The following is a 12,124-nucleotide window of genomic DNA, read 5'->3' as shown; positions in this document are numbered from 1 at the left end:
CAAAATCAAGGGCACCTAAACCTTTCTTAAAGTCTAGCTTTTTTTTTGGGACAGAAATGAATACCCACTCTAAATTATTAAGTAAACTTACTTTTACTCCATTTTTTTATCATACAAATTACAAGTACATCGCTGTAGTATGATAAAAAATAGAAAAGGTTCCTTCAATTTAGAAATGGCAAATCCTTGCGATTTGCCAGCCGATCCTTTTGTTCATGGTTAATAATATAATAGGAGGAAGCAATTGTGATATCGTTTCTTTACATATAATGTATATAATATACCTACTTCGTGTCATTATTTTAATTATAGCAAAGGTGAGGCTATAACTAAAACTGAAAATGATTACTGTCACGCAATACACATTTTTGCGGCCATTAAAATGTAATATAATATAATCTATACTTACTATATATTTTAATATTATAAATCTGAAGAGTTTGTTTTTTTTTTAACGCGCTACTTTATCGAGGAAGGCCACGCTATAAGACCAACGGAGTGAAGCACTGCGCAAGCACCGCAGCGCACAGCTAGGATGAAATATTATCACAAAAACTAAGTAGGCAACATTTTAAAAGTTATTTAAAATAATATTATTATTGTAGAGTTCTTTATAGGTTTGGTGAAGGGCCATAAAATTTGTATAAAATTTATTTACCCGTAGACAGTACCTCATGTTAAATTTACCACATATCCATCCGTGTCTAAATAAAATATACCTACGTCAAATATTCCCTTTCTTAAGAAATAATCAAATGTTGGAAAATTCGATTTGTCACCGAATGAAAAGGCTCAACATATATTATGTGCCTAAAGAAATTGGTTCATGAAATATGGCCATCAATGTGTACCCATTGTTACATTGGATACCTCTTAGGGATACCTACTCATATTTCGACAAAAAGTATGTACAGTGCCTTTTGTATCGTGTGTACATCTATACTTATAGTATTATAAAGCAGTAGATATATTATACTAAAAGCTTTCTCTTGATCCATTTTTTTCTTAAAATATGCATCAAAATCCGTTATGTAATTTTCAAAATCTAAGCATGCAGCGGGAAGCGTCTTTGTTTTGTATACTATTTTGTGATGCGTCTTCATGTGTACATGTCTTATTCACAAGTCTAGGTCTAGTACATAAAAGTCTATCGTCTTTCGCGGTTATTGCTCTATATAAGATGTAATTGAGCCATTGTTGAAGTTTATATAGCTCAAGAGAGTTGTATTGTTATAGCAGTCGGCTCATATTAGATCAATTTGTGACCGTTCTGTACCCAGCGACCATCCTATAGCAGGGAAAGGTTAGGTTTTATAGGGTTGTTTTTGTTAATTTAATCAGTATCTTCTTTAGTTAAATGATAAATTATATCACCTAAGAAAGGAATCAATAAATTGATTAGTTAAAGCATTCATTAGAAGTATCTAGGGACTGTGATCTTCTACTTTGATATAATATTTACATACATTTTGAAAAAGACTAATAAACAAGTTGTATAATATAACGATTAAATACCAATCTATTTCATGAATAACTCGATAGGTTATTTGTTTATTTGTGGAATGTTTAGCTTTTCTAATGAAATAATTTCCCTTGAGTGAATTAGTTTTCCCTTTGAATGTCGCATAGTATGAATATTTAAACAATCATCATTGTCACCTTGGTCTACTTGTCCATTATTGACTACGACAACAATTTCTTTGAAAGTTATTGTTTGTATCCCGTTACCATGGAATTTGTAAGGTTTTATATGTGTAGAAACTAGAAAACTACACGCTGATTTAAAGTCCGGAAATGTTATTTTATGGATTTGTTTATATAAGAATCGGACATCTTATTTTAATTTGTTAAAAATGTTAAAACTGGAATGCATATTCTTTATTTTCGTATATTATAGAAAATTTGGAAAGATGATGTTGAAAAGTTTAGATTATTTATGTCGAAAGTCCGTGTTATGATTTCTGATAAAAAATTACTAAAAATTTGATCTGAAATCTGGTAGTGCTCTGAGCCCTGATCCGTAATCTATGCTTAATGTAAATCAATTTACAAACAAGTAATGAAATCCGTTTGACCCAATCTCAACTAGACGATAGAAATCTTCAAGTAAATGCTCATACAGCTTTTAATAAACCATTTAGAGCTAGATATTTCGAGAAAGTTCTACACATTACACTGAATACCATGAACGAAAGTCGTCGAATGAAAGTCTAACCTTTCGAGATCACGCTGTACTATAAGTTCACTTGTAACTGCAATGTCTTTATCACTAGATACCTACGTGAAAGGTTCGATAACCTGTGAACTAAAAGGTTAATGATCATAACATAATTATAATGTTTAATGTTTATATATACTAAGTGTTCACGCGACAGTCATGTTCAATTGAAATAATCGAATGTTTAGAAGCAGGAAGGTGTGAAGGAATCGTCTAATTGAAAATAAAGAAGATAAGATCTAAAAGCATGTATAATAAATATTTTTATTAAGATAGCTAACTTATAGTGGAGGTGTAATCTAATAACGAAATTGAAATCTATATATATAAAACTCAAAGGTGACTGATATAGTGATCTATCAACGCACAGCCCAAACCACTGGACGTATCGGGCTGAAATTTGGCATGCAGGTAGATGTCATAACGTAGGCGTCCCCTAAGAAATGATTTCCCGAAATTCTTGCAGGAACGGGGAAAAACGGGGATGCACGTACAAAGTCGTGGGCGGAAGCTAGTCTGTTATAAAGCTATGTTTAGTTAGTACTAATGAGTAGAAATCTAACAATTATATTTTTAAAAATTAAAGAATAGCAAAAGCATAACATATTTTAACGACCTAGGTTTTTTATTAAGAATTATATTCTTTCCTACTAAATATATAAAAATAAATAATCCTCGATCATATCTCTGCAAAAAATATAACCATACAAGAAAATCAAACATTCGATTCTCGATAATTCAATAAAGATCATAGAGTATAGAGGACCGGTCAACGGTCATGGCGACAGATAAGATGTAAGAGCACTTTAGATAACTCTATCAGAGACCAGAGTGAATTGTTATTTTGTTTCACCATACTTTATCATGCAGTATCTCAAAACTAAACGAGGTGGGACACATTTCACTTTCCAGTAGTCCTTCTCACAATAAAGGTTTAAGGTTTAAAGACATTTATTCCCATTAAGACATTAAGTCACTTACATGAGAAACTTAAATTTTAAACATAGGTATTTATAAAAAATATCATTCGTTAGTTAAAAATTTAGAGTAAGTTACATACTATAAACATAAGTTTGGGTTAGGTACTCATTCATTGCATTCAAAGTTTAAGCGTGTGGTCTTCCAGGATGTGTTTCGCTAATTGTTTTTTGAATACAATGAATGAGTTTACACTTTTTAATTTGCTTGGCAATCCGTTATAGAAACGTGCTCCCTCGTATGTTGCCGTTCGCCTTCCATAATTCGTTCGGATCTTCGGGAGGGCAAGATAGCTAGCTCGTCTATTAGGATAGTGGCGATTTGATGTTGAGAATATTATATTTGTATTTATGTTTTTATGTAGCGCTTTGTGGATGAACATACACGTATTATAAAAGTATAATTGTTTTAAATTCATTATTTTAGTATCGTCGTAGATTTTATTTGTAGAAGTTAAAAAAGGATATTTAAAAATGGTTTTAATAATTTTATTTTGTAAAATTTGTAGTGGCGCTAATTTATTTTTGTAAGCGCTACCCCATACTTCTATTAAATACATTAGGTGAGGTTTGACTAACGTGTTGTAGATGGTGTGGCGTAATTTATGAGGAATGCAAGAAGTGATATTACGCAGAGATCTAAGAAGTGCTGATAATTTATTTTTTAGGTGGTCGATGTGATAATTCCATTTTAGAGAGCTGTCGATTCGCAAACCTAGGTATTTCTCGTGGGTTTTATGTTCTAATACAACACCGTTAATTTTAAGTGGAGCGTGTGGTGGAATAATTTTGTTCTGAGCTTTGAATTTAATATAACACGTTTTAGATATATTTATTGTTAGTAGATTGTATTGAAACCATTTATTTAATTTATTTAAATCATTTTGTGCTTGCTTTATCATGTCATGTATAGAGGGACCAAAATAAAACAGACAGGTGTCATCCGCATAAAGTGTTAGATGACCATTTAGTTTTAAATCTTGTAAATTATTAATATAAATTAAAAAAAGCAATGGGCCTAAAATCGAACCTTGTGGTATGCCACACGTAATTGGCAAGGGAATGCTATTGTAGTTATCTATTTTAACGATTTGTGATCGATTTTTTAAATATGAGTTCAGCATGTCTAGTGCTTTACCAGTAATGTTAATGGATGCTAATTTCTTTATTAAAAGTTCGTGAGAAACGGTATCGAAGGCCTTTTGTAGGTCAATAAATACTCCCAAAACTAAATTGATGAACACAATGATTATATAAATGAAATCATTATAATATTTTGTTGATGTTATTACTAAATGTAATCTTTATTGTTAGGTACCCTCAGTTCTGTTTTAACTTTTGTTAACAATACCTCAGTATTGAGCTCTTCCTACTTTGAAGTCAGTTGATACATTGTTTCCGTTTAAGTTATGTCATTACAAATATGTCATAATATTTGTATATGATGTCATAATTATTTACCTTTTGTTTATTCTATAGTACAGATGTGACCTAGGCACAAGTAGGACAAGCGATTTCGATGAACATTGACCCACATTTTTCGCTACTTCATGGTAAATGATTTTTAAATTAGATATTTTAGTGATACGGTTGCATTGTGCATATTAACGTTCTCTTAATGAAAACACTGTTTTACTAGTTCATCATAATGGGTTTTAAATTGCATCGTGTTTTTATCTTTAATTGATTAATTGTTGATTCTTTACAACGAAAGGCAATCCTTTAATATCAACGATTTATTGTGTTTTGAAATATGCCTTCCAATATTCAGATGAAAATTTAAGCTTAATCTCATTAAAATGTTTTATATTGGCAAAGTAAAGAAGCATATAAAATGTAATATTTGAACTGTTGTTAGCGTTAGTTATACTATTAAGTATTCTGTGCTGTTGTTCCCAGCAATACGATCTTGATCTTTATTTGTATACCAACTTATTTTATTTAGAGGTGCCCAAGCCACTCCCAATTGAATTACACTGACCTAAATCAACAAGTATCGCCTATCGGTTTATGGGGAAACAAGTGGCATCGGTGCCGGTGACTCGTTTTGAAATCATCTATGTCGGTCAATGTTGCTGTGAACATTAGCCGTCACGATCGATTCGCCGATTAGTGTCTAAACATGAAGGTTTAGCGCATGCATGGGTAAATAAACACCTCTCCGCTGCCCAATTTCATATTTAATTCGTATTATCGTTGCATTACATATTATCCTTTCAGCCAAAGACAAAAGATGGATACACCTTACATCGATCTCGAAGATATTTCCGTACCAATATACACGTTCATTACAATAATTACTTCTAAGAACTATAGCTCGGACCAAACTAAGTTTATACAGCAGTTATTGACACGTGAGACCACAGTAAAGTATTGTAATGGCTCTGTGGGAGCAGCCATTATCTTAACAGGTGCGAGATAATTTATTATACGTTATATTCAGTGACGGATTAACCCTTAATCAAATTAAGCAATTGCTTAGGGCATCACGTCTGAGGGGGCACCAGAAGAAGCACAAAAAAAATCCGTCCTTAGGGCATCACGTCTCACCAGAAGCGTAGCGTGCCTTGGCGAGGCCCCGTATAAAAATTTGTATGGGGGCCCTTAGGAAGGGTAAAGATTTCTCATAAAAGCGCACGTTGGGGGCCCCTTGGCGCGGGGGCCCCGTATAATTGATACGGCAGATACGGCGGTAGCTACGCCCCTGCGTCTCACTCTCACGTCACCAAAAACCACACCAAAAAAAGTTTCTAGGACTAATTTGAAAATTCGCGCGTTTTAAGTTGATATAGAGTCCGACCTAGAGTCATAACCCCACTCCCGCTTGCCCACTCGCTGCCCGCTAGTGCATTCGACAATTCGAATGCCCCGGAATTGCGATCAGCCAATCACAAACCACTCCTTCCCCGCGGGCCCCAAGCCTGGCGCCTCCGCAAATATGTTTCAAATTTCAATCAAATGTTTTGTTTTTTGAGTAATTGTGCCGGCCGGCTTCTATGCGTACGTAATACAATTTTTGTCGACAATTCATTCAAGTTCTGTTCATAATTAGTCCATTGAAATGTTACATTTTTTAGGCCAAATCATACGTTTTTTAGAGGACGCAATTTTATTTTTTGGATGTGTAGGGGAGTTCAGTGTGAAGCTAAAACAAAGTTTGTGGGGTCGCCACCCTTGTCCCACGGCCGCCATCTTGAAAATAGTGGTTGAAATGGTTTTTACGATATTACTTAAACTATTTATCTGATTAATAAACATTGTTAGCATTATTTGTTGTAAATTAAATTCTCTACAACTTTAGTCCAGTTACTTTTTGTCGTAGAACTATATATAAAAAAGTTATAAGCGAAAATGTTCAGAAATTAGAGCTATCTATATTTTTCGATAATTTTTTTTTATCATTTTAAGAAGAAATTATATCAGACCATTTTTGTAGATTGTTTTTCGAGGAACAATTTTTATTTACAACATTTTTTAATTACGTCAGTAGTAAGGTTTTACAGCGCTCTGAAGTTGATGCGCTATGATAAAAAGTTACTGGACTAAAATTGTAGAGAATTTAATTTACAACAAATAATGCTAACAATGTTTTTTTATCAGACAAATAGTTTAAGAGATATATCGTAAAAACCATATCAACCGCTCTTTTCAAGATGGCAGCCGTGGGACAAGGGTGGCGACCCCACAAACTGGGTGATAGCTTCACACTGTCCCCCCCCTACACATCAAAAAAATAAAACTGCGTCCTCTAAACAACGCCACCCCAAATCTAACTTTTCAATGGACTAATTAATATTGTGTTCGCTTATGTACGTAAAGTTTTATTTATACATAGAGTCCGATATGTTAAAAACGTTAGACATTAATACTATCTTGCGTGAATTCAATGCTCGGAAAAGCCGCAAGGCGCATTTCAATAAATAAATAAATTAGGTATTATATGCATTGGTTTTTACTTTTTACTATTGTCGCACCTACTCCACTTCAAAAGTACATTACATCTCATCATCTTATGTTACAAAAAAAACTAATGTTTTTAGGCTGTAAAGGTTTAAAGACCGATTCTATTTAACATACGGATAGGGGGGCCCACAGGCATGGATTGCTTAGGGCATCTAGTAGTCTTAATCCGTCACTGGTTATATTGACTATTGAGCAAATATAGTACAAATGCTGAAAGAGCTAACTCAGGACCGAAATGAATGTTATGGCCATTTATTTGTTTTTAAATTGATATTTAATATACAGTCACTTGTAATAACTATAGTATATTACAAGTGACTGTATATATTGTAATAGCCTATGTTTGGTTAGATTGGAAAATATTGGTCTGATTGTACCCATAGCATCTTAATATATATAAATCTCGTGTCACAATGTTTGTCCTCAATGGACTCCTAAATCACTTAACCGATTATAATAAAATTCGCACACCATGTGCAGTTCGATCCAACTTGAGAGATAGGATAGTTTAAACACGTAGGTACCACGGGCGAAGCCGGGGCGGACCACTAGTTAGAGTATATATTCTATTTAGAGTAGTAGTACTAGTTAGAGTATATATTCTATCCTAGGTATAGTAAGTACTTGGCTACTTGAGTTATAAGTATTGATATATATATACAATGAGTTGCACAATATTTTTCTAGGTGTAGGTATTTGTAATAGCAAAAAAAAAATTAAAAAATCTGCTAATTTACTAAATTTATTTCAATTAAAAAAAATATAGGTTCTAATTAGGTATGTACGTAGAATTCGTATTAATAAAAAAAATAATATGCGTTAATTGAATTTTGATTTATAAATTTCCATAAAATGTTAATAACGGTTCATTAGCCATAAAATTTTAATTAATTAAAATTTTTATCATTCCAAAGAAGGCGAGTTAACTAATAACTTATAAGTAGGTACATATATTTGTATGTATAACCATATTTTATAGTCCTGCATACACATACGGTCCACTTGTTTTTATGGTGTTACGTAAAACAAATAACCTTGGCGCATGTTAACAAATATATTCACAGTATGTTGGTACATATATGGTACATGTTGCAATGTTTCCGTATGCACTAAGAAAAATGGCGCTTTTAACTGGCTTTGCATAACTTTTGCTAGAGATGGAAAAGCGGGAAATAAATAGTGTAAGTAATAATAATATGTCTAGGGTGGGTTATATTAAAGTAACTATGTGCATTCTAGTATATAAATTAATTATGTTTGATTATTAAAATCCTGATGTCTAAAAATTGCATAATTTGTTGATAGATTTTTTCTTATAATTATTTCTTTCTTTCAATAAGCGTTTTGGAGTGATATTTTACAAAACTCTATCAGTAAATTATTTGTTCTGGGGACTTCAGAGTTCAGAGACACGATCGATGACATAACACTGTTTCAAGATTGATCGATAAAATATTAAAAGCAAATATTTTCAATTGATGTGTAAACATTATTGGCTAGGTTAGTTATATCATGGGTTATATTCATACTATAGACACTGCAATATTTCTTAAATAGTAGGATCAACAAGGAATTATCTAAGACGCACCAAACTACAGTCAGAAGTGAGGTAGGTACAGATTTTTTTTAACATCTTATTTCGTTACTGTTGTTCTTTAGTAATGTTTTATCTTTGTTCGTGAGTGATGAATAAATAATTGAGCTTTTGATATCACCATTAAGTTTACATGTGAAGTTCTGAATCACAGCAATAATTTTCCTACATAGATAGAGGCTAGAGCAAAGGCTAGGGCATACTCCGCTTGACTCCCTCAAAAGAAACCTCGCACTGTTTATTATGTATCGCTAATTATCCAAAACTAGGTCACTGATATGAAAACCACATATTATCAGCCACTATAGGTACGTCTACATAGAAACACGGAATGCACGTTGTCAACGTGAAGTTTATTCACCTCAATACATTACAAATTATTCCATGTTGGAATTTGAAAAGGTAAGATAATATCGCCATTAGTCGGGTCAAAACTTGGTAATCGCAACATCAAGGTCGCGAGTGTCACAGGAGGTTCGAGGTGGAGATGCGCAAGCGACGGGTCGTGAGGCAGTCGCTCCGCGGACCTCTCGGTTACCTCCCAAACGTAAAATATTAAATAAACATTAAACATACAAAAACACTAAAAATTAATCATGTTGTGTAACGTTAACGTTCTCTAACCTTCCGGATGTTCTCGTAATATTTGAGTGCAATTATTTATACGGAGTGGTCGTGATATCACGGCGTGATATTATGACGCTGTGTTTTGTAAATAGTGTATTGTGCTGTTGACGGTGTTTAATCGCGATGTCAAGGAATATGCTGAGGAGGCAATTTTCTCATGAATCGGGGAAGTCGGCTTTGATTCGGGCTCAGGAAGAATATTTTGATAGAAGGTACTCTTTTGTATTTCGTTTTGTTTTATTAATAAATCATTTTTCTTCTTTTTTCCTGTTGTTTGTTTTCAATTACTCGTAAACATAAATTTAACCCAAACTTAATGCTGATTAATCTTATTATACTAATTTATTTATTTATTTGGAGAACACACAGGTACAATTACAAACATAATACCTAGTTAATATAGCATTATCGTAACATTAGATTTTTAAATCTAAATTGCGCCCTCAACGTCTCACTGAATACGGTTGATTAATGTTGATAAATGACTCTTACGTTTTCTTTAATTAAATGATGATTTTTATTTTTACAATTACATAAATACATAGTTAAAAAAAATACTCGTAATTTTCAATTTCACTGTTGTTAATTATTGTAATTCAAGATAATAATCTACATGGTGACCATAAAAATAATCTCGTTTGACAAACTTATTTTTGTCCGATATTCAAATTAACATAACAAGATACTAGTTTGTCCACTGTATAATCTTGATATAATAACTTTAATATATAATTTCTTATAAAGAAATGTGTTTTACTCTCTAGTCTCTTTTATTCATGTACAAATGTTTAAAATTTTATTCGTTCGTTATCAACAGACTATGCCTATGGTTTTAATTAGCGAAAAGTATATACTTATGTAGCTGATAATTTTAAAGAATACATATAAAGGTATGTTAGTTTGGGTATATCTACACATCTACACTAATATTATAAAGAGGAAAACTTTGTTTGTTTGTTTGATTGTAATGGATAGGCTCATAAACTACTGGACCGATTTTAAAAATTCTTTCACCATTCAAAAGCTATATTATCCACGAGTAATATAGGCTAGGTTTTATCCCGGAAATCCCACGGGATTGGGAACTATGCGGGTTTTTCTTTGAAAACGCGGGCGAAGCCGCAGGCGGAAAGCTAGTAGGTAATATATTGACTCAACCTTGCAGTTATTTAGTTTTTATATATTTCGTGTCAGAATACAAAATGTGTCATACATGCTCCAATATATCATTATTATAGGAACAAGCAGCTCATAATAACAAGGATATTTTGATAAATAGAACCAAAAATCATGTTTATCTAATACAAAGAACCCTCGTTAATTAACAAATAGTTAGTTTATACCTTAGAGTATGTATGTTAATATACTTGTTGGTTTTGCTTACGAGTAAGAATATAATATTTATTTATGATGATTACATATCAACATTGAATATTAACAAACGAGGCTCTATATTGTTCACGATGACACCTTTGTTTTAATTTATCGCTACTTGTGATTAAATCTTATTAAACAATTGATTACAGTAAGTAGCTAACAAATTACAATTAGTAGTGTTTACTTTAATTATTGTTATTAATATTGTGCAATTAAATAAATCAAGTTTAATACAAAAATTATTGTGCGAAGTATGAGATAGATCTTATATTTAATTCGATGTTGCTATCACTCAAGCTTTGTTTCAATTTCAGTATTTGTACTAATATAATAAATCTGTAAATTTTGTTTGTTTACTTGAACGCGCTTATCTCAGGAAATACTGGTCCGATTTGAAAAAATTCTTTCAGTGTTAAATAGTTATCATCACGCTAAGACCAAAAGGATCGGAGAAAAGCGGGTAAAACCGTGGGCCACAGCTAGTTAAATATACGTCATACGAATTTCACCCAGTAGCGTGTGTTGGTGTTTAACTTAGGCAAGGTCAGATAGGTTAATGCAATGCCCACTTCAAGTGGAGAGCGTTCTTATGTACAGTATGCTCGGAAATTGCTAAAGTCATTACCTGCTACATACAATAATTGTATGTGATTCCGGTTTGCGCAACCGCCTGATGATGTTTACAAAACATAAAACTGTAGATTTTATTCGCTTTTGCGTGTAGTTTTAGAGCTAGCGCGCAAGAGCAACTTTTGTCTCCGCAACTATTTTGTCTCTCCCATCAACTCTATGGGCTAGTAAGAAAGTGCGCGCACGTAGCGACGCAACTTCCTATAGAGTTGACGGGAGAGACAAAATAGTTGCGGAGAAAAAAGTTGCTCTTAGTGAGAGAGCTATCTAAGAGCCAGCGCGCACGAGCAACTTTGTCTCCGCAACTATTTTGTCTCCGCAACTATTTTGTCTCTCCAGCCATGGGCTAGTATGAAAGTGCGCGTACGTAGCGACGCAACTCCCAATACAAATTGATGGGAGAGACAAAATAGTTGCGGAGACAAAGTTGCTCGTGCGCGCTGGCTCTAATTCTTAACATAGAGCTAGAAGTTGTTACTGCTGAAAATAACGAAGTTATAGCGTTCTCTATTTTATATTGTTGTATATCACATGCTTGAACTCATAAATTAAACTAATGAATATTTGAATCGTTTTGATAAACAACCTGTTTGTTATTAATGTATTCGCTGGATACATACGCAGTAAAACGGTCAGGGGACGTAGTGTCAATTCGGAGTGGTACTTGTATTGTAGTATACAGAGTTGCGTCGCATTCAGGTAAATTTATTGATTTAAATTAAGGGGTGTTAGGCGGTC

General features: G+C 33.0%; 1 protein-coding gene across 5 annotated transcripts in view; it reads left to right on the top strand.

Moving 5' to 3' along the window:
• LOC123697783 (NAD kinase-like) overlaps positions 1-12,124 on the top strand; it is a 41,788-nt gene that overhangs the window by 22,370 nt on the left and 7,294 nt on the right. Inside the window, exon 1 of one of the 5 annotated variants that reach the window (XM_045644328.1) lies at positions 9,316-9,591. The exons of 3 other annotated variants lie outside the window; for them this stretch is intronic. In XM_045644328.1, the coding sequence (XP_045500284.1) occupies positions 9,503-9,591 (89 nt within the window). In that variant the 5' untranslated portion in view covers positions 9,316-9,502. Of the gene's footprint in view, positions 1-9,315; positions 9,592-12,009; positions 12,086-12,124 lie in introns of those variants that run through there. One more of the 5 variants, XM_045644330.1, reaches the window with a different exon arrangement.

Source organism: Colias croceus, chromosome 15 (assembly GCF_905220415.1).
Source record: "Colias croceus chromosome 15, ilColCroc2.1".
NCBI lineage: Eukaryota > Metazoa > Arthropoda > Insecta > Lepidoptera > Pieridae > Colias > Colias croceus.
The sequence above is the reverse complement of the archived record's forward strand: the minus strand, read 5'-3'. Positions and strand labels throughout refer to the sequence as shown.